This window comes from Leopardus geoffroyi, chromosome A2, assembly GCF_018350155.1.
Source record: "Leopardus geoffroyi isolate Oge1 chromosome A2, O.geoffroyi_Oge1_pat1.0, whole genome shotgun sequence".
Taxonomy (NCBI): Eukaryota; Metazoa; Chordata; class Mammalia; order Carnivora; family Felidae; genus Leopardus; species Leopardus geoffroyi.
In genome coordinates, this window is record NC_059331.1 from 12400253 (window position 1) to 12423731 (window position 23479).

Below are 23479 nucleotides of genomic sequence, written 5' to 3' on the forward strand. Positions count from 1 at the left end.
TCAAAGCATGACTAGATTAAGAGTAGCTTCTTCCCTTGAATTTTCTCAAAAAAAACCAGCTACTCAAAGTACACCTTGTCAATATATGCAAGTTCCTGAATATTTCTTTTTTTTTAAGTTTATTTTTGAGAGAGAGCACAAATTTATTATTTTTGCGTGAGCACACAACTGGGGGAGGGGCAGAGAGAGAGGGAAAGAGAGAGAATCCCAAGCAGGCTCCGCGCTGTGAGCACAGAGCCGGACATGGGGCTTGCCCTTAAGAACCATGAGATCATGACCTGAGCCGAAATCAAGAGTCAGACACTTAACCGGCTGAGCCACCCAGGAGCCCCCTGAATATTTCTGATCACAGAACGGGATCCTGACAGGCAAAAAGGTTAGGAGCCATTACGCTAGAAGATTTCAAAGAGGGAAAGACTGTCCGAACTGGGATGGAAATGGAAACACAAAACAACATTTAAAAACACTTTAGGGGCGCCTGGGTGGCGCAGTCGGTTAAGCGTCCGACTTCAGCCAGGTCACGATCTCACGGTCCGTGGGTTCGAGCCCCGCGTCGGGCTCTGGGCTGATGGCTCAGAACCTGGAGCCTGTTTCCGATTCTGTGTCTCCCTCTCTCTCTGCCCCTCCCCCGTTCATGCTCTGTCTCTCTCTGTCCCAAAAATAAATAAACGTTGAAAAAAAAAAATTTAAAAACACTTTGTATTTATGAGGTTAAACCACAGAAGACACAGCGGAGTCCAAATTCCCTCCTGGGCACTGCTTATGTAGGAGGCAAGAGACTGTCAGAGTTAAGCCCACTGCTTCTGAGCCTACCAGCGCTGGTTATAGGCCCATAGCCTCCTCCACGACAGTGGAGATCATTAATCTCTGCTCTCTCCTGAAAGGAAGATGGAACATCTACTTCTAGGACTAGTTCAGAGAGCAAACAGGAAGCCAAGCGCTCCACACTGTACCTGGCACATACTAGGTGTTCTGTAGGCTGCGGCTGTCCGTTTTACAGCCTCCAGCGGATGGATGGAGCCAGGGAACTTCCTTGCAGTCCCAGGAGCATTCGAAGGCTCTCGACCCCACCTGCCTGGCAATGACAGGTCACCTGATACGACCTTTCTCCTTGTTAGCAGGCTCCTCACGCCATCACAGGACCTCCAGGAGTTTTTGGGCAGGCGTCTGGGGGTCCGGACAGAGGGCCCAGATACATGTGCACACCCACTTGGCAGTGGTTATGGACTGTCTTGAGCCAGCTCAGACAATAGTCAAGAGCTCCCCAAGTGCAGCACGGCCTCCCTCCAGGAACTCCTGCCTTCCCCTACTAGGTTTGCCTCAAAAATCCACACAGAGCAAACCTAACCCGGGGTACAACAGCTCTTCAAATACTTGAAAGCAGACCCCAGGTCTTCCACAGAGCCTGACACTTGTCCCCCTCCCCTCCCACTGCTGAGAGGGCAAATTGTTCAAGGGTTTGCCAGCTATTCGTCAAATTCTGTCTCCCTCAGATCAGAGATGAACCAAGAGCTGGCTTTCTGTATGTGACTGTAAAACTTTTCACTCTGAAAACAAACTATACAGTGCTCTAGAAGTCATTTCATGCTCTTAAGAATTCTGAACTACCTTTGAATAAGAAACATGAACAACTCCTCCATTTGGACCTACGAGCTATAGCCCTGTAAGGCCTCCCCTGATGCTGATCCCCACCCTCCACCCCAGATTGCCCATGTGCACATTCTCTTCCTGTTCCAGGTCCTTCAAGGGTAGGGGCTGGGCATCTCCAGGTCTGCACCCTCCACACCCAACACCATAAGCAGTGGCTAGAAATGTTTATTCAACTGCTGAGCCACCTTTTTCAGCTTTACCACATTTCTCCATCAACAGTACATATCAGTTGGCAATTGAGATGTTAAGTGTATGGCCTCCTCAGACCTGGAATTCATTCAGAGAGCACTTTTAAACACCACATGCAGAATATTGGTATGTCTTCCTTATGCAAGAAATACTCCCCAGTTCAAGGAATCAAGGAATCTCCATGTCAATACTAGCTCAGTGCTCTGAGAGCGAAAAGGGGGAGTTTCAGATGGGGGCTCCAAGTCTGGGCACTAGAAAGACCAGGCTGAAAACGCACTGCCTATGCAGTCACTCGCCAAACCACAAACTCAGTCACCCACTCCAACAACCAGCTGAGGGGTCCCAAAGGGACCAGACAGACTCAGGACAGCCTCCCATAAGGGAGAAGAAAGGGGCACAACTTCTACTGATGGAGACAAAGCCCCCAGCTTCCAGAAGGCGATTTACAGTGGGGGTTGGGCAGGAGACATGCCCACAGAACCGCAGTCACCTAGGGACTGGACTGAGGCCTGGTTCCAGTTAAACTGGAGCTCTGTCTGAGAAGATGGCTTGCAGAGACACCAAAATCGAGGCACAGGTGAACAGCTCCTCTCCTTCACTTAACCTCAAGCGCATGTCCTGCCACACGCAGCTACATCTTGAGCCCAGGAGCCCAGGTGACCATGGAGTCTTCTTACAACTGTATCAGGACAAAGGCCCCTTCCCACAAGCTGATCTTGGACAATCCTCCAGGACTCTGTGACTTCCAGGCAGGAGAACATACTATGATTACAATTAAAGCCACTTCTGAGGACCACCAGACCTCTGTGAAGACAGAATGTAAAATCCACCTTCTTCTAAGGGAGAGAGTGAGTCAGAACAAGGACTTACACCTGCGTCACAAGTGACACTTATTACCTGCCTGTTTCCCAAAGTCATAAAATGCCACACTGCTCTCTTCTTCACATATCGTGGCCACATATGAAGAACAAAGACAGGAATGTCACTGCCATTTGGGCAACCAGAGTGATCAGAGAGTCCACGTGTTTAGATTTTATAATCTTTAACGTGTTGGAGAGAATCAGAACCAACAATCTTCCCTTTTACAATGTGTAACAGTCCTCCTTTCAGCAGGATCAATGATGTTTTAAGTTAACATCATGAGTGCTTGTAATCTTGAAGCAGAAAACAAAGCCAGCACACAATACTCATGAAAAGTTCCACATCACTTGGCAATTGCCACACCACGATATGGTCTGGCCCAGGATTCTGTCCCTGACAGAAACCATAAGATGTTTCCAGGACAGGCTGTCTAACATCATCACCTTGTTAGATCTCTCACAGGTAAACCTAAACCGATTTGTAATCTCATATAAACTTATGTAGGACAGAAAAGGCTCCCGCATCTTTTCTTACCAGCTCAAGAACACTGACCTCTTGGGCCTCTTCTCAAGCCATCGCTCCACCTTTGAGAGCAGTGTGGTGGCATTTAGAGTTACAAGCACTGTCACTTAAACTTCAGGTAAGTCCCTAACTTTAGGGCAGTCACCTCAAATTAAGTCAGTAAGAAACAAAAGCGTCTTGTCCTCTCCTGACCATGGGAAGCACCCACTTAAACAGCACCTACAACAACATCTTTATGCTGTTGGTTTCTATGCCTGCAGGAAAGGGAGATCAGTTGCTCACCATCCCTCCCTTACAGAACTGTTGTGGGGAAGCAGGAGACCCTGTTCAAATGCTGCAGAGTCAGGTAAACCATATATCTCTGAGTGGAGTTCTGGTATCTGTGAGAATTTTGTTATTTTAGAAAGTTCACATAATGCACCTCACATTAAAAGAAAAAAACTTTTAGAACAACTCATGTGAGCCTCTGCTTCCCCTTCCAGAATCTGAACCCTGGATCCGGAAGGAGCCTTATGGGTGCATACACCAGTTCCCAGTCCCACTTTGTACATGAAGACCCTGCAGCCCAGAGAAGCTGGGTGGCGTCTTAATCTTCTAATTTCCTAGGGGGGGAAATTATCGTTCTTGTGTGTCTCCCTCTGCAGAGGCCCTTTGGTCACCTCTCCTTGGCGCCTGACGTCTGCATAACTATAAGAAAGAAAAGTCATTTCTGAAGTTTCCTGCCAGAGAGCCTGATCAGTAGGAGGCCTTTACACAGACATCTTGGGCAAGTTCAAGTCCCCTTCTCCCCCAGTGCCTTTTCTGGCCGCTCCCTGTTCTGATTACAGAGATGCTCACCTGCTTTGTGCAAGGCCTGCTTTGTGCTATTATTCAACTTGTTATGGGGATACAGTATCCACTCCACCGTCTCAGACCTATTCTATCCATGTGCCTCACGGTTCTAGAGAGTTCTGAATTAGAATATTACACGACTAAACTTCAGCACATATAGCAAGAAGGATGCGAGGATTCAATCAGTTTAACCAGCACTTAGCACCCTAAAACGCCTAATGCTTCAGCCCTGGAGAAAGACAAGAAACAAATCATGCTCACGAAGCCTGCATTCTGGTCAAGAAGGCAAAGCCTGAACTTCCACGAAACGAGGACTTCCAATACAAACGAGAAGTTCATCACCTGCTGAGAAGACTGTGCTTGGGTGCATGGACTCCCAATTTCTGGGCAGAGGAAGAAGGCGTGGCCCTTGACTGTACCCACGAAGATTAAGCGGGAAGAAACGCGCACACTGCGCTTCAGAGATTTTCAACACCCTGGCTACATACACCACAAGGAGAGTAAGGCTTAGATTGTTCTGAAAAACTGTTAGTCGCTTTTTGAAAAGAAGTGTAGAGGATTTACTTTATTACTGAGTTGGCAGAAATTATTAACTCAGAGTCTGCTGTTGCAGAAATTCAAATACTCCAGAGACTGGAACTGAAAACATACAGACAACTTTCCCCTTAAGAACTCCTTCGTCAAGGAGATGGTCGGTAAATGTTTCTTTGTTATTTCTCTAACTTCTCAGCTACTTGTGGATATTAGGTCAGCTGCCCTGACATTGATTTTTCAAGCAAAAGCTAAGTTTGTTAACCATAATTGCATGCCCATAGAGGTAAGCATTACATGACACAATTCCCTGTCGCTTCTCTCAGAAGAGGTTTAATTTTAGTGTTGGCTCTTCAACACTGTCCCCATTTTTTTTCCATGAGCATCTTAAATATGTGTCAACTAACTATCCCAAAGTGGAGTTCATAATTGGTCAAGGTAGAGAAAAGCAGCTGGGTGCCGGCACTGCCTTCTTGGAGCTACCTCACACTCACCTGAGCCCAGGTCAATCCAGAGAAACTGCAGAATTATGGTCGCACCACCTCTGTCGGCAACCTATTCTGCCACGGCTCCAGTTTCTATATGGGGTTTGCTTCAAGCCACGCTCCTGTCAAAAGGTTCTAACAATGCTCACAGATGGTCACTGGCAATGGCAGCATTTAAAGGAGGCACTTTCCTCATCACTCGTATCCAGAGACAGTTTCCCAATTCCATCCACCACGCTCACATTTAGCAGGACTCTATGCACAGCCATCACTAAAGTCCCCCCCAGACAAGCCATTTGACATGTTAACCCCATGCCATTACAGCAACCATGGGCTCCTATGAATGAACACCACTGTACACACTAAAATACAACAAAAATGAGATTTGTTTCCTTCTCCCGCTTCTGGCTAACCCCCCTTCCTCGTTGCCCTCCTCTCCTCTCCCCCTAGGAACCCTTTAGATTACAGCCTTACACAATACTGGAACCTCTGAGGTCACTGCCCTACCTAATCTACAACATATCATGACCGCCTGTCAAAGCGCCTCCTGATCCCAAAGCTCTCCTAGGTGGCATTAAGGATCAGTGCTAATATCTCAGCAACCTCTCAGATTCCCCGAAGGCAAACAAGCACGTGGAATTCAAGAAATTACACTCTGGACAAAAGATGCAAAAGTCACCAAGCTTTCATTTTTCATGTCATTTCTTTTATTCTCTAATATTTTAGTCTTAGGAACTGCAGCGGCTCCAGTTACTGCAAAATATTCTGGAAGGTTTTATATAGCTTGTGCCTACTCCACCCCCAAAGTCATAACAAAAATGTATACAACATTTGTTGAAGACAATTACCACCAAGTCGATCTTAATGGGGCCTGAACACTAGGGACAAGAGGATTACTTATGATACAAAAACCAGAGACTTACACCGTAACTCCTCAATTTCTACCGAAATTATACAAGCCAATGTGAATTATTCCAAAAATACCAGGCTAAAGCACAGTCCTAAGAGTAATTAGTCAAACCAATGTAAAGGAAAAACAAAAACCCTACAGTGAGAGAAACCGGAGTTACCTGGCCCAAGACAAAAAGGTTTTTTCCTTGGATCTCCAGCATATTAAAAAGTGATCTCAATGGCCACTTCCTGGTCTCCCAGCAAATGCAGGGGCTCATCTCATACCTGCCACAACATCTTCCTACTGCTCAACCTGCTCCTGCCACAGGAGAAAATGACCCCTACTGCCAACAATCCCTTTGAGAAAACATGAGGGAAGACACTACGAGTCTTCCCCTACACACGCGAAGAGGGGCAGAGAAGATCCCTCTGCAAACAGTAGCCTCGGTGGAGGACCATCTAAGAAAGCAACACCCTGGGGTTGACCCTGACCCTCTAAGTGACAAGCCACCAAGCCGGAACCCTCAGGTGGGGGCAAGTAATAGCCGAAGGAACGTTCTTGAAGAACAGGAAAGAAAATCACCACCTCTAATTCACACCAAAAAGCGGGGCTCTGGCTTGGTCAGAAGACGCAATGGGTATTTAGGCCTAGAAAGGCAACAGGAAGGATCCCACCCTCCCCACGATCATCTACCGTCGGCAGCGATCCCAGGAGGGACTCGGCAAAGGCATGTCCACTCGCAGAACCAAGGGGGGACTCTCCACGCGCCCTGGGCACCCGGCTAAGGGCAAAGTAGGCTGGGGGCGGGGAGGGGGGGGGTCCCTCTGAAGCCAGGAAGATGCTTCCAGCCGGGAGAAGAGGAAAGGAGGACTTTCCTGATCACCCAGAAGGCCGAGACACAGGCGGCACAGGCGCCCGAGTCATACCCCGGACACCAGTTGCTCCACAGCCTTTCTCCCTCCCCTCCCCCCCGCCGGGAAGACTTCCCGGGGGTCGCGGGTCCCCGGGGAAGGGCAAGGCGGGTGAGCTTCGTAAGGAGCAGTAAGGGTCATACATCTGGAGCGGAAGAAAAGGCAAAGCTCTGGCCTCAGTTCCCTTCTGCTCCCTCCGCCCAGGCCGCACGGAAGCCTCGGCCTCACGTACCCAGCGCCGCCAGACTGCCTGACCTGCCCCCGGCTCGGGCCCGTGGGGCGAGAGACCGGGATGGCAGCGGCCCTCGGGGGCAGGTGGGCGTCGGGCGGGTTCCCCGGAGCCCGGCGGGCGAGGGGCATTGGGGAGGGGGAGGGTCCCGGGCCCACGCGGCCTCCGTCCCGGCCCGCGCAGCGGGTTCTTACGTTGCTCTGGGGGTCGATGGCCTGCAGCAGCCGGTCCCTGATCTGCTGCGGAGACGCCGGAGCCGCTGTCATTGCCTGGGCGAGGCGGGGGGGAGCGGCCGGGCCAGCGGGCGGGCGGGCTGAGGCGGGGGACGGGGGTCACTCACTCGCCGGCCTCCGGGAGCGGAGCCTCATGTTCCCCGCGGTGCCGGGGAAGGAGGGGGCACGCGGGGTGGCGGAGAGGGGAGCCGGGGCTCAGGCCCGGGGCGCCACCGCCACCGCCACCAGAGGAGGAGGAGGAGCCACCGGAGCCGCCGCCGCTGCTGCCGCCGCCTCGAGAACCAAACTCCAGTGAGCTGCCCCTGCGCGGAGCACTCTGGGTAACCCGCGCCGCACGCAGCGTCGGCGCCACGCTGAGGAGGTTGGGAGATAGGGCGGGCAGAGACGCCGGGTCTGGGCGGGGCCGCGTGCGAGCCACGCCCCGCACCCCCACGCATGCGCGCGCAGGCGTACTGGTCCGCCGCCCCGCCCCGCCCACCGCCCGCCGGAGGTAGCCGTTGGGAGGCGGTTGGGCGGGGCAACGGCCGCCGCTTGGAGGCCCCGCCCCCGGCTGGGCCCTGGGGGAGCTGAGGTTTCCGACGGAAACGGGCGGTGCGCGCCGAGTCCTTGAACCTGGGCACTCCGGTCGGCCGCCTCAGGGTTGGCGGCGGAAGGACTCTTCGTTGGGGAGAAAAGCCTTCCCCGTACCGAAGGAGGTGACGGGAGTCGCGGGCGGGAGAAGTTGACAAGTTTTCCGAGCCTGGGGTCCCCAGTCCCTCGATCGCCGTTCCTGAAGGCGAGGGAGCCAAGTCCACGTTGTGATAATGTGCGCGGAAGGGTCATCTTTAGAGGAGCAGAGGGATGCCCCCACCCCTCCAGAGGGCGGGGGTCTGCAGTGCTTCGCGTGCTGGGATCACCAACACATGAGACAGCGAAGCGCCTCTCGGGAGAGCCCTCACTCCAGCTAGAAAGCCCCAAAGCCAGCCCCTTGAGCCCACCGACCCCCAACGTTGCAAACGTGTGTCAACGCCAGGGTTTCTCATCCTGGGCACCAGTGACATTTGCGGCCGGCTCACTGTTGTAGGGGCCGTCCTGTGCATTTTAAGATACTCAGCATCCTGGGTTTCTACCTACTAAACGCCAGGAGCACTCTCTCCTCCAGTCAGGTCAACCAAAAATGTCCAGTCATCGCCAGAGGTCCCCTGGCGGGCAGAACGTCCCCTGTTGAGAACCACTGGTTTAAAAGACCCACCCTGCTTTGCGTGGAGATGCTGGAAAAAATGAAACCCTCATTCTCTGAACAATACATTTCACAAAGGAAGAAATTGAGGCCCAAGGTCACCCAGAGTTACAGGTCAAACCCAGAATTAAACGTCAAGTCTAGGGAGTCTCTTTCCCATCTCCACTTTACTGCCTTTTTTTTTTTTTTTTTTTTTTTTTCCCACTGCTCTCTGCTAGCTCCAGCGCTCGCTCGCTCTCTGGAAGCCCTGTTAGAAATACTGTTATGAGAAGGGGTGAAAAGGCAGGCTGAGTGGATTATTAGCCGCAGCCTCCGGAGAAATAAATTTTTTTGTTGTTACAGGAAGACCTAGATTTAAAACAGGAGCGAGGCAGCTGATGAGAACCACACACGCGCCTTGGATCTGTGCTACACCTGTGAGTCTTGCATTTGTCATGCTTCTGGGAAGCGTTTTTGCAAAAACGGCTGTTTCTGCACGTGGTTGTGTCTGCTTCCTTCTGCACATGTGAAAAGTTTTACCTCACACTTGCACGAGAAAATAAACATGGGCAAAAAACTTCTTTTTAATTTACTCACTCTCCCTCCTAGAATGAGGTGCTTTGTGTACATGGTCCAGGTTGGAAACCAGCCCATTTGGAGATACTCTTTATCTCACTTCAGATAAGCAAAATAAACAAGCTCTCCCTCCAAGCATATTCTGGTCCTGCCTTTCTTTTAATTTCTAACTCAGATGTACAGTCTCTCATTTATTTTTTTAATCAAGGATCACATAGACATAAGCAATTTGTTTTGCATGGGCCAGGTCATTTAAGAAAAAATTTGGAAAACACTCAACTTACCTGCCCTTTTTAAAACTAAGAGGCAACATTAAGATGACTGAGTTCTGTAAGGGCACTGACTCCACTCAGTGTCCCCATTAGAACAATGCCTATTACATATTTTTGAAATAAGTGAATGAACATGTCACCAATACATGACAGCTGTATACACACACCCAGACAGAGGTATTAACTGTTCAGTTCCATAGATGGGGGACACAGTGGGGCTCCATAAATATTTAACGAAATATTAAGTATAATACTATATACACATTAGGATGCACCTATTCATGCAGATAACTATATATATATATAGTTATAACTAGTTATAACTATATATATAGTTATATATATAGTTATAACTAGTTATATATATATATATATAGTTATCTGCATAGTTTTAGTTTAGTTATATATATATAGTTTTATTCCACATTTAACATATATGTAGTAGTAAAATTAAATCAGATCGCCACTCAATGGTAGTCTTGAAAACATTAGCTTCCCTTAGGTCCAAGATAGATACTGCAGTTCACCTAGCAAGACTTTCTGCTTCAAGGAAGAGACACTTGAAATGGCTCCTATCAGTTACACAAAGGCAGGGCTCAGGGTAAATCCCCTTGCTGTAATGGTTCTTCTTCAGCAATGTGTCCTTTAAATTAGGTTCAGAGGACATCCACCCCACTGTCCTGAGAAGACAAGATATTTTGTGCTTGTAATGCCCCTGAAAAGGCTGCCTTACCTCCTAGTGAGGTGGCTCCCCAAAGGGCAAGAGGCTCCGAGCCCATGACTTGCCCTTGCCATGGGAAGTGGCAGGAAGGTAGTTTTAGGAGCCTGAGCGTAGAGCACCCTCAGCCAAGCTTGGAGGTAAAGGGAGTGGGCTCGTTTTACTGTAGGCCCAAGCCACATAAGCAAGGGCATCACAGAAGGGAGCTGCGAGCAGCCCGGTTCACACAACTACTTAGGACCAATCTTCCACAGCAATACCGCATGGTGGCAAGTAATAACAGCAGGGGCTCGCCCAGCGGACTCATTTCTGAAGTGAAAGGAGGCTGTACCCCCTTTAGACACCTACACCCCTGGGAGCTGCACAATTTAAAGTTACTGGACTTACCCCAATAAGGTTATGTGAGGCCTTCGATGAATAATAGGAAAAAGGTGAGTAAACCACCACCCTACTCGGACCCCTTTGTTCGCTCTGAATTTAACATCTGGTGGGAATTTTTAAAAAACGCTGTCCTCTGTTAGCTCCTTCAACCCCATCAGTGATCTCGGAGATGGGCGTCAGAGTTCTGCTTGGCTTTGCGGCAAGTCCGGCTTATTCTAAAAGTGAAACCGATTTCAATTGGTTTTGAATAGTCCCCTGAAAGGTCACGGCTCTTAGCAAGGGCTTCAAAGACAGACAAGAGAACACAAATAATTTCACTGTGGGTCCAAGTAGGGGGAGGCAGGCACAGAGCCTGCTCTGGAGGATCTCGTTTTGAAGCCAAGCGCAGGAAACAGGTTGGGGGCCCAGTAATACAACACCATAATTGTATGGTCTGAGCAGAGCAGCAGGTGCACCAGGGAGGGCAAAGCCACTGCGGATAGGAACACTACGAAAGATGTTGGACAGCGATTCCAAATGTTCATACCCTTTGACCCAGTATTTCACAACTTCCAAAATGTATCCAAAGAAAGCAATCAGATGTAGACAAACGTGTACATATGGGGAAGTGTGTACGGGTAAACAATTAGAAGCAACCCAAGTGTTCAGGAAAAGCAAAGTATGTAAACAAATTAGGGGTCGATTCGTGCGATTGGGAAGGTTACGGACAGCGGGGACCACAAGATTCTCTAACTCCACCTGGGTAGTGGTCTTGTTTTACGGTATGCGCAACGTGTAGAAATTCACCACGCTGTACATGACACTTTCAAAATAGATAAATAAAAAGATACATAGACCGATGACAGATAATCTAGGCACTGAAATCAGTGCTGAACAACATGGGATGCTCCCGATTTTCATATTAAGTGTTAAAATGCAATATATGAACTATATATATTGCGATCATCATTTTGGTTTTCTAAAAACATGTATACTTCTTGGACATGATGCACAGAAAAAATACTGGAACGAAAGAAGCCAAAATATTTACAGCCGTTATCTCGGACAGGCAGAATGCCAGGTGATTTTTCTTATGACATTTGTGCCCAAAGTTCCCCATTTTCTAGAATGAAGATGTGGTGTGTCCTCGTCCTCTCATCCAGTGCTGGGGTTATTCTGACCTCTAGTAGCCTCCAGCCATCATCTTCTGACTCGGACACAGCTAATCAGAAGCGTGCCCGTAATCTCCAAAATCCTGAACGTGGATTTGCCATCAGGCCTCCTGACGGATGTCCATCTAAATCCTAACAGTGTGCATTTTGCCCACTGCCCCAGTTTTGAATTCTTCTTAGTAATAAAGAGAATGACATTTGTTGAGTCCCTGCTACATGTCAGGTTCCACACCGAGGGCTTTACATGAGGACCCAGATGAACCCCTCCGGACAGTCAGGCCCCTGTGTCAGTTCCCCCTCTTGACGCTTGATGGCAGTGGGGGGAGGGGTGCTACAATTCGCTCTAGAGAATGCAGTGGAACCATGCTCTGCCCGGTGTAGGTTAAAGCTTTAAGAAGGCCTGGCAGTTACCACCCAACCCAGCAAATCCACTCCTATCAATCTCCCCAAGAACACTGAAAACCTACACTCACAGACTTGTACAGGTAAACGTCCACAGCAGGACTATTAACAGGTACAAGGTACAAACACCAAATGTCCACCAGCTGGTGAACAGATAAATGAGATGTATATCCACACGCTGGAATATTATTCAGCCATGAAAAGGAAACTAAGAGAGAGGCGGCATCCACCTTTGCAGTCCTGGGAGCATAGAGCTGCCATGTCACAATCTAGTGGCTGTGCTAAAAGGCACTTTGGCAAGAGCTGGTGACCCAAGGCCTCTGTGAAGGAGAACAAGGTTCCCGGTGACAGAGAACACCAAGCCCCATATGCCTAACCCCAACAGGCTGGGACAACTCAGGTGAGGTGCCAGGCAAGTGAGTTGAGAACCTCTTGGGGCTCAGAGCTGGCTCCACTGCGCCCCAGCCAATTTCCTGCCCAAAGAACTGTGACTCCTAATAGTAGAGGTTTTTAAGCCACTTAGTACTGGGGTCATTTGTTACTCAGCACTAGCTAAGAGAGACAGGGTTGCTAATGTAACCCTCAAGTGACACATGAGGAAGATCCTGAGCTTAAACAGAGAGGAGAGGGGCGCCTGGGTGGCTCAGTCGGTTGAGTGTCCGGCTTCAGCTCAGGTCGCGATCTCACGGTTCGTGGGTTCAAGCCCGTCACTGGGCTCTGTGCTGACAGGTCAGAGCCTGGAGCCTGTTTCAGATTCTGGGTCTCCCTCTCTGCCCCTCCCCCACTTGTGCTCTGTGTGTGTCTCTCTCTCTCTTTCTCAAAAATAGATAAACGTTAGGAAAAAAATTAAATAGGGAGGAGACTCACACACAGCCACTTCACCAACAGTGCAGCTGGGATTCCAGACGGAATCTTTCTGATGCGGAACCATGCTCTCCGGCCCTCATTGCTACTTAACTCCTCGGCCCCTCCCGCCTGGTGTTGGTCTTTGGCCGTGTGTCTCCTGTGTTTCTGTCCTCTCCTGAACCCGTGCCCTGTCTCATTCTTCTCGCCTGCTGACAGTTCTCTCCTCTCACCTGCTGCACACACACATCCAGGCAGCTTATTTTCTTTTAAGCTTTAATTACCTTCTTTATTACGCTGACCTTCAGCTAAGTACAGGGCAACAAATAATCACACATAAAAACAACACGATGCACGTAGTCTTAACACATACACTTAGGCATGAAGAAAATAAAGGATCAATCTGCCTCTCTTTTGATTCCACTTTTCCACTACTGCCCATGCTTTTTTCTAGTAGCTGCGGGAACACTCCATTCACCTTTAATTCTTTGGAAGGCAGACCAGGTAAATACGCTTGTGAAACCGTAAAACTGATTTTGTCTGCTTTTGGCTTACAGTCATAAAATTATTCTCGCCTTTTTTTTAATTAAAGAAATTTAATGTTTATATTTGAGAGAGAAAGAGAGCGCGCGCGAGCAGGGGAAGGGCAGAGAGAGACGGAGACAGAATCTGAGGCAGGCTACGGGTTCTGAGCTGTCAGCACAGAGCCTGACGCGGGGCTCGAACCCACGAACCACGAGATCATGACCTGAGCTGAAGTCGTCCCTTGCCTGAGCCACCCAGGCACCCCTTGCCTTTTCTTTTTTTTAAAAAGACCTCCAAAAACTTGCCAAAATTGTGTTTCTGAAATGTCCAAATAATCGCATCGCTTGGCCAGGTGGTCTAAATCACTTGGTAGATTAGAGGCTATTATGTATTACATATGCATACATATGTAAATATTATACGTGCAAAATATAGAGAATATATTATGGTTTTATATTCTCTCAGTTACTCTGGTGAGGCAACGAAATAAGATCAGTAACTGTTCTAATGCTCTAGTGAATGATTTTGATAAACATTTTCTTTAAGCATCTCCAGAAGTAAGATCAGATCACCCTTTCTACCTCAGTAAAGGAATTGCAGGATAAAGTCAATTTATTGTAGCTTTTTCTGTTCCAGATGGTTCTTGCCGACAGACAGTTTGGATCTTCTTGCCCCCTGCTCTAAAAACTCAGGGACCTCGGCTCACGTAAACCCTTGGCCTTGTGAGCCACGCCCCCTCACCGGCACACGCATCACATGCTACAATGTGGCACACATAAACAGCCCATCTTCCCGACCAGCCTTATTCCTCACCGTCCCTAAGTGGGTTTTCTCCACTCCTGCACACTGGTCACCTAGCTATCCAACCAGGTGGCCTGGCCCTTGCTTCTCAGAGGAGTGACCTGGCTAAAGTCACATGACTGGATTTTAGACAGGATGACGACTGCAGCCCAAAGCTCAGGGGTCCCAGACTGGCAGAGAAACGCATGAACCAAATCAGCTGCAAGCCACTTCCCCAAGGAGCGGACAAGGGCCAAGGGACTGATGTCAGAAAGCAACCAGGAGCAGACAGGAGCCACAGTCAAAGGCCCAAACTGGCCAATGGAATGTGTCAGAAACAAAGGCACAGCGTTGTGCCTCAACCCAGAAAGCAATGTGATGCTCTAGAAAACACACCCTACAAATACTGCAGGCTATATATACAGAGAGGAGTGTCAAGTCCTGACGAGACCGGGTCCTGAGCCATCGCTGTCACAGACGGAGAAACTGAGGCACACACAGGACCAATGACCTCTCCCCAACATCACTGGCACATGAGGGACAAGGGCCCACGATCCCCTCCCCGCCGTTCCCAAACCCCATAGCTCGAAAAGCCCAAAGAATTTAAGTTTGCGCCAGGCCCGTGTGGTTGACAAAGGCTGTCTGAGGCCGTTCCACCTTTGTCTGTCCAGCTGTGTGTGAATGTTACGAAGTCTGGCTACAGAAGTGTTACTTTTTGATGAGGGAGCGCGGCCAGCCCAGATACCTCGGGGTATCGTGTCACGTATAGGACACGCTGCTGGAAAGTGCAAGTTCTGAATTCGGAGTTGGCTCGGGTGTCCCGGGCCTCCGGACACATCTTACGGATAAGGGTGGCCTGAGATCCACGTCAGCGAGCAGGTGGAATGAGCCCAAATAAAGGTGTTTGGGGGCGGGCGGGGGGGCGGTGGGGGGAGCAGTGCAGCAGCACAGGAGAAGGGCCAGGGGACGAGGCTTCACGTCAGCTCTGCTGAGGACACCAGGAGACCTTGGGCAAGTCACTTCCCTGGATAGGCCTTCAATTTCCTCATCAGGAAAAACGGGATGACGGCGATCCTTTGGACACCCCTCGTTGTGCCAAAGCATTGCGGTGATGCCTAAGAAGGCCTGGCGGAAGGGCTCTGAACTTCTTCTGTTCATGCAGTAAGAGATACGGTGCAGCTTAGGAAAGAACCCCACCCCCGCCTCTGACACACCAACCACACCACGGACACCCCGTGCCAGGTCCGCGACATGCACATCTCACACAGCGTCACACCACAGAAAATTTGGACGCAAAGGGGTAAAACCAGGGAACCATCTGTGCCCCAGCTGCGCCGCTCCCCCCTCCCCAATGGCCGGGGCTCCCTCCCTGCATCATTCTGGCAACTACCTGGTTCATTTGTCTTAAAGTGAATCTTTCAGAACTGGATTACTGCACCTAACCATGCGATTTTGCATGCGATTCCCTTACCTCACTTAGTACTAAGTTTCACAAGGAGACTTCTGGAGGCATGAGCAAGCAGATGTCCTATTTGAAAAGGGTCTGACCAACAGCCCAGGTAACTGGGCCTGCCTCTTACCCTAAGAACGCCCCGAGCTCGCCTAATTCTCAGGCTCACGGAAGAGAAGTACAGAAAGGACAAAAGTTCCATCAGCCCCATTTGTGCCTTTTTCCTTTTTAGCCCCGAAACGTGGTGGTGGCTTTCCTCACACTTCCTAGAGGCTCTGATGTTTACATCTTTGTGAGTTTTTTCTTCGTGCCTGATTACAAGAGTAACAGATCTTTGGTACAGACAGTCAAGTACAGCAAAATATAAAATAAGATTTAAAAATCACGGCCTGGGGGTGCCTGGGTGGCGCAGTCGGTTAAGCATCCGACTTCAGCCAGGTCACGATCTCGCGGTTCGTGAGTTCAAGCCCCGCGTCAGGCTCTGGGCTGATGGCTCAGAGCCTGGAGCCTGTTTCCGATTCTGTGTCTCCCTCTCTCTCTGCCCCTCCCCCGTTCATGCTCTGTCTCTCTCTGTCCCAAAAATAAATAAACGTTGAAAAAAAAAAAATTAAAAAAAAAAAAAATCACGGCCTGGGGCCCCTGGGTGGCTCAGTGGGTTAAGCATCCACCTTTGGCTCAGGTCATGATCTCATGGTTTGTGAGTTCGATCGAGCCCCATGTCAGGCTCTGTGCTAACAGCTTGGAGACTGGAGCTTGCTTTGGATTCCCTATCTCTCTGCCTCTTCCCCACTCGTACTCTCTCTCTCTCTCAACAATAAACATTAAACTAAATTAGAAAAAATAAATAAATAAAAACCACAGCCTGGGGCACCTGGGTGGCTCAGTGGGGTTAAGCGTCCGACTTCAGCTCAGGTCATGATCTCACGGCATGGGTTTGAGCCCTGCATTGGGCTATCTACTGTCAGCAAAAACCCTCTTCCAATCCTCTGTCTCCCTCTCTCGGCCCCTCCCCCACTCGTGTTCTCTCTCTCTCTCTCTCTCTCTCTCTCTCTCTCAAAACAAATAAGTCAACTTAAAAAAAAGTGTTAAAAAAATAAAATAAAAATCACTGCCTGATGGGTACATGTGAAATCAAGCACTAGTCTCCCTTTTTGTGTGTTTATAATTTTCCAGAAGAAAGTTAAAGACGACAAAAGAAGTCACACAGCCAGGCCTGTTTGTATGTGTGCTGTCTCTGGCTGTTTTCACACTGCAAAGGCTGGGTTGCACAGTTGAGAAAGAGACTGTAGTCCTGCAAAGCCAAAAGTATTTACTGTCTGGCCCAGTGTTAGGCCTGATAACATCACCCCACCCCCAACGAGATCCTGGCCATAATACAGTACTTGGAACCTGTAAACAAATTGTGATACATGGTAAGAGAGAATTAAGGTTGCAGATGGAAGTAAGGGTGCTAATCGGCTGACCTTAAGATAAGGAGATTATTCTGGATAATCCCGGGGTGGGGGGGGGGGGGGCAACGTAATCACAAGCGTCCTTAAATGGGGAAGAAAAAAGCAGAATCAGAGAAAGATGGCATCTTGACAAAGACCAGAGCAGCCACTGCTGGCTTGGAAGGTGGAGGGAGGACGGGGCCACGGACCAAGAAGGTGGACAACTTCTAGAAGCTACAGGCAAGGCAAGGAAACAGATTCTCCTCGAGAGCCGCCAGAAGAACCCAGCTCTGCCAACACCTTGATTCTGGCCCAGCGAGACCCATTTTGGGCTTCTGACCTCCAGAGCTATAAGACCACACATCTTATAGTTGCCACAAGGGCAATTCCTACAAGGCCCTGGATGAAGAAAGCTTACCACTCTCTCTTTTAGACGCGGCTGCCCCATTCGAGGTTTCTGCAATGAAACACACTTGAAATGTAGCTACTCGTTTGACTCAGCAGTCGGGTTTTTAATTTTAGTTCATTTGAGATGGACACTGAAATAGCCACGTGTGGCTAGTGGCTACCGCACAGCATCATTGCCACAAAGTGTGGTCCGGGGACCAGCGGTACGGGCATCACCTGGGAGTTGGGTGAAATGAGGAACCTCGGCCCGTGCACCCCCCCCACCCCTCCCACCCCCGTCTGCTATGCCAAATGCACACTTTGCCAAGACCCCTAGGGGATTCATGGGACATCAAAGTCTGAGAGGCTGAGGTCAAAGCTACCATCCCACTCACATGCAAATACTTCACTACGGAACATCAGGAAACAACGTCTGCACCAGTTGTTAGGGTCAGCTTTCCCAGACCACGGGGAGTTCTCTGAAGTTTTTAATGCCTCGAAGCGCACTATTAGCCAAACACATGGACTTCACTGCTCCTGAACCTCTACTACAGGGCAGACCTTTGACCATCTATTGTGGACTGAGCTCTACCCTCTCAAAATTCACGTGAAAGCTTTAACTCCCAAAGTGAGGGTTAACCCTACCTGTGGGGATAAGGCCTTGAGAGGGGCAACTCAGGCTAACTGAGGTCATAAGGCTGGGCCCCTGATCCAGTATGGCTGGTGTCCGTGTCAGAAGAGAGATGCACATGCGTGTGCACAGAAGACAGGCCGTGTGAGCATACCGCAAGAAGGCCACCATTTGCAAGCCAAGGAGAAAGATCTCACCAGGAGCCAACCATGCTGGCACCTTGACCTGGGACTCCCAGCCGCCGGAACCGTCGGTTGTTTAAGCCGCCCGGTCTGTGACTACAACACTACCTCATTTAGGCTTCACAAAACCCCATCAAGGTCTTTAAAAAATTTTCTTTTTTAAATTTCTTATTTTGGGAGACAGAGAGCAACAGAGTGGGACGGCGGGGGGAGGGGCAGACAGAGAGGGAGACACAGAATCCGAAGCAGGGCTCCAGCCTCTGAGCTGTCAGCCCAAAGCTCAATGCAAGGCTCGAACCCACCGACCGCAAGATCACGACCTGGGCCGAAGTCGGACACTCAACCAACTGAGCCACCCAGGCGGCCTGAGATCTTTTCATAGAACTAATGACAGGGGCGCCTGGGTGGCTCAGTTGGTTGAGTGTCCAACTCTCGATTTTGGCTCAGGTCACGATCCCAGGGTCGTGGGATCGAGCCCCACGTCGGGCTCTGCACTGATAAGTGTGGAGCCTGCTTGGGATTCTCTCTCTCTCCCCACCCCCCCCTGCCACTCTCACCTGCTCATGCTCGATCTCTAAAATTAAAAATTTTTTAAAGGTTTAAAAAAAAGTAATGACAGCAACGAAAATAACACCACTTACTGAGTGCCTGCTGCACGTGAGGCACGTTATAGGTTTGTGTCATAGCTCTCTCCCTCACTGTCCCCATATCACAGATGAGGACATGGGGGTACAAAGATGCCAATGCACTGCCCCCCATCACACTCTGTAAGGGACAGAGCCTGGGTCTGGCCCAGACCTCCATCTTGCTTTCTAACATAACCATCTTTTCCACTCTTTCCCGATTCACAGTAAACTCTAATTAAATGCACTAAAGCTTTATTCCCCTTAAAATAACTTCTACAACTCCCCCAGCATACTCCACACTCTGTGGCCCACATTTACCACGAACGGCCACAACGATTAATGTGAACCAAACACAGGCCAACAGGAACCACCCATAAGATGTCTTAAAAAAAAAAAAAAAAAAAAAGTACTGTCTAGGGGCACCTGTGTGGTTCAGCCGGTTAAGCATCTGACTCTTGATTTGGGCTCAGGTCATGATCTCACGGTTCATGGGTTCGAGCCTATTGGTCTCTGTGCTGACAGTGAGGAACCTGCTTAAGATCCTCTCTCTCCCTCTCTCTCTGCCCGTCCCTCCTTTTCTCTCTCACAAACCAAATAAACAAACATTAAAAATACATACACTGTCTAGTCTAGGGAGTCAGCAAACCTTTCTGTAGAGTCAGACAGTAAATATATTCAGTTTTACGGGCCAGATGGTCTCTGTCGCAAGGACTCATTGTCCCCAAAGCAGCCACTGATGATACATAAATGAATGGGTGTGGCAGTGTTTCAATAAAACTTTATTTATGGACAAAGAACGCACAATTTCCTTTCATTTTCTTCTCGATCCTTTACTGACCATTAAAAAATGTAAAAACCATTCCGTCTGGTGGGCCATGCAGTCAGGGGGTGAACCAGATGTGGGCGGCAGTCTGTTGACCCCCAGTCTCATCCAAAACAACCCACAGGTCACACAGAAAACTACAGAGACAGACACGGAAGTGGTTCTTGCCATTTTCTAATCGAAAAATGTGGACTTTGAATTTCTCACTAGTTCTAGACCCCTTTTGCCCAATTTCCCATGAGGAATGTTCACTATTACCAAACTCTCATTTCTAGCAACTCTCGAGTACTAGAGAGGGGCTCGAAGAGAGTCAAGTGCTTTTCTCTGTGGAATAATGCAAATCAAGGGAATAATGAAAACAAGCCCCTGAGTAGAATTTACATCTTTCTTTAACAAAATAACATGCTGGGGCATGTGGGTGACCCAGTCGGTTAAGCGCCCGACTTCGGTCAGGTCATGATGTCACAGTTCGGTTCCTGAGTTCGGGCACTGAGCCAGGCTCTCTGCTGACAGCTCAGAGCCTGAAGCCTGCTTCAGAGTCTGTCTCTCTCTCTCTCTCTCTCTCTCTCTCTCTGCACCTCCCCCCGTGCGCACTCTCTCCTGCTCTGTGTCCCAAAAGTAAGCAAATGTTAAAAAAAATTTTTAAATACCATGCCTTCTGCTCTACACGCAAACAGCACACGTCTTTCATCAACACGGGAAAACATCGGGAGGTTTGTCAAATATTTCATAAACACAAATTTGGTTAAGAAGGAGATAATGAAATGGTTGAAATGAAACGAAAATGCCTCACTAATGACAGCCTTGCTGGCTTTTCAAATCTAACCACTTCAGAGGAGAGCCGATCTCATTATCACGTTGCACGGCTGCACAGAAAGAGCTCCCGCTCGGGAGAATTCACAGGGAGCCCAGGAGCCATCTCTCCCCGAACGATCAAGAGGAATAACATTCCATTTTGGTCTATTAAGCACAGCTCTTGAAAATGGCTGGCTCGATATTCAGCAAATTCGAAAAACATATTTGCAAATGTGTTTATGAAAACCGAGACCACGAGGTGTGCGGATGACTCCACCCGAGGGCTGTGGGGGCGGGGGTGGGGAAGGGGAAGGGCACCTTGAGATTCTCTATCATCCCCTAGCTCAAGGGTCAGCAAATGTGTCACGTGAATGGGCCAGAAAGACAGTATTTTCAGGTCTGCGGGGCAGATGGTCTCCGTCACATCTCTGCCATTGTAGCAAGAGAGCAGCTAAAGCAGCCTTAGACGATACCTATTCGGAGGGCGGTGGCTGGGTGAAAATAAAACTTTATGTACAAAAACCAGGTGGCTAGCCAGGCTCTGCCTGGGAACCACAGCTCCTGACCTCTGCTCTAGAACAGCGGGACCTGAAGTGCAACGAGAAACCCACCAAATGAGGGACACGTTCCACTTCTCCGAGACGGAGGGGATGGAAGAAGGAGAAGGGGGTTTCCAACATGCACCTCAAAGGGCAGGTGCTGCAAACGGTGGCCTTGTTTTCACTCTCAACGTGCAGCCCCTCACCTTGGCCGTGACTCCATGCAACATGCTCCAGGGCAAGCAGTAGTGGGCCTTTATTACTTAGGTGGTGGTTAAGGTCCTTAACCCTCAGGATCAGGGTAGACAGCCAACCGGTGTGATGTCAACCACAGTAGCTTTTCACAAAGAAACAGTTATCTGGGTGGCGCCTGAAAACCTCGTCCTTGTGAACAGGTTAAGCAAACTGAAGTAGCCGGAGATCACTCCCAGCCAAAGCTGACGGGGATCTAGAACCCACTTCTTGTACATAGAACATAACGCTACGCTCAGTATGAACAAATGAACAAACAAAGACACAAATTATCCAAGATTCGTTTTTCTTTGGAGTTCTCAGCTCAAAGCTGTCAAGATGATCTCTTTTTCTTTTACCTTTTTTTAATGGTTTTATTTATTTTCTTGAGAGAGAGAGAGTGTGTGTGTGTGGGCAGGGGAGGGGCAGAGAGAGAGGTCAGCAGAGGAGCCAAAGCAGGCTCTGTGCTGACAGCAGTGAGCCCGATGTGGGGCTCGAACTCACAAACTGTGAGGTCACGACCTGAGCTGAATCAGATGCTTCACCAACTGAGCCACCCAGGCGCCCCAAGGTGGATCTCTTTTAAAAAGTGACCCCGAAATTCATTAGGGATGATACACCAAATTGTTCATCACAATATTATTTATGAAAGACAAAACCCAGAGACAACTCAAGTTTCCATCAGCTGGGGACGAATTAAATTAATCACGACACATCATTACAATAACTTCTTTGCACTTATTAAGAATGGTAACTGAAAAAAGAAAAAAAACACAGGGGCACCCGGGTGGCTCAGTTGGTTAAGCGTCTTGGCTTCAGCTCAGGTCATGAACTCATGGTTCGTGAGTTCGAGGCCCGATTCAGGAGGGCTGTCTGCTGTCAGCACAAACTCCACTTCAGATTCTCTCTCCCTCTCTCTCTCCCTCTCTCTGCCCCTCCCCTGCACATGTGCACATGTGCATGCACGCGTGCGCGCTCTCTCTCTCAAAAATAAACATTAAAAAAATAAAAGAACCGTAACTGTAGGAAAAAACACAGAAATGTATCATCAGATGAGAAAAGCAGGCTAGAACACACAAAGATACAATTTATGTCATAAAAATGTATGCCCCATATCCAATGCACATGCACAGAGAAAGAGCCAGAAAGATGTGTACCTTGAGTGACGCCCTCTGCGGGAATGCGATTGTTGGTAGTTGTATCCTTTCGAGTAAAGCCGTATATTACAATTTATCTACAACGAACATGCGTTGGTAGTAAGAAACTTTAGAATAAAGCAAACAAAAGCCACTCCAGCTACCATAGTGGACCGGATGATGCAGCCTTCCTAGATACTCCAGAGTCACTGGTGAAGGGAGCCAGCGAAGGTCACAACGGTTATAGCAGTGGCATTTGTCAGAGTGGACAAAGTGCAAGTTCAAAGCACGTACGAGAGGGCCAAGGTCAAAGAGAGATTTACTGACACCAGGCAGTAATTAAAACTGAGCACCGTGCAGGCGCTCCTGGGCGCCTGTCGATTAAGCGTGTGACTCTTCGTTCCAGCTCAGGTCAAGATCTCACGGTCTGTGAGTTCGAGCCCCGCGTTGGGCTCCACACTGGCAGTGCAGAGCCTGCTTGGGATTCTCTCCCTGCCTTTCTCTCTCTCTGCCCCTCTCCCGTTAGCGTGCGCATACTCTCTCTCTCAAAATAAATAAATAAACTTAAAAAACTTTACACACACACACACACACACACACACACACAAAAGAGCACCATGGAGTCTGTCTGGCAACTCAGAACCCAAGCTGGCTTCTCCACCATCAAACAACATCACATCCAGGCATGTATCTCATTTTATCGCACTTTACTGACGCCGTGTTTTCTACAAACTGACGGTTTGTGGCAACTAGCTTCTTGGCCCCATTTTCCCAACAGCGTCCAATCACTTCACGTCTCTGTGTCACATTGTGCTAATTCTCACCATATTTCAAACTTTTTCATTATTACTGTATTTGTTCCGGTGATCTGTGATCAGAGATTATGGCTCACTGAAAGCTTAGATGACGGTTAGCGCTTTTTAGCCATCAAGTGTTTTTTAATTACGAATGCACGGGGTTTTTTTTTTTTTTTGATGTGATGCTTAATGTACAGTTACTAGACCAGAGTGTCTATAAACACAACTGTTATATGAATCAGGAAACCAAAAACTTGACTTAACTGGCTTTA

General features: G+C 49.0%; 1 protein-coding gene and 1 long non-coding RNA gene across 6 annotated transcripts in view; one reads left to right on the forward strand and one right to left on the reverse strand.

Annotated features, from left to right (window-relative positions):
• MED26 (mediator complex subunit 26) overlaps positions 1-7665 on the reverse strand; it is a 53675-nt gene extending 46010 nt beyond the window's left edge. The window contains exon 1 of one of the 3 annotated variants that reach the window (XM_045492438.1): positions 7296-7665. In XM_045492438.1, the coding sequence (XP_045348394.1) occupies positions 7296-7367 (72 nt within the window). In that variant the 5' untranslated portion in view covers positions 7368-7665. Of the gene's footprint in view, positions 1-5078; positions 5494-7295 lie in introns of those variants that run through there. The other 2 variants (XM_045492441.1, XM_045492440.1) reach the window with 2 other exon arrangements.
• Positions 7666-7753: 88 nt separating this feature from the next.
• LOC123605482 lies at positions 7754-16083 on the forward strand. Of its 3 annotated transcripts, XR_006715779.1 has the most exons (4): positions 7754-8029; positions 8896-8969; positions 13330-13379; positions 14037-16083. It is a non-coding gene; the product is annotated as an uncharacterized LOC123605482 (long non-coding RNA). The 3 variants fall into 3 exon arrangements; XR_006715778.1 differs by lacking the exon at positions 13330-13379; XR_006715777.1 differs by lacking the exons at positions 13330-13379; positions 14037-16083 and having other exon boundaries at positions 8896-9246.
• Positions 16084-23479: the final 7396 nt, after the last annotated feature.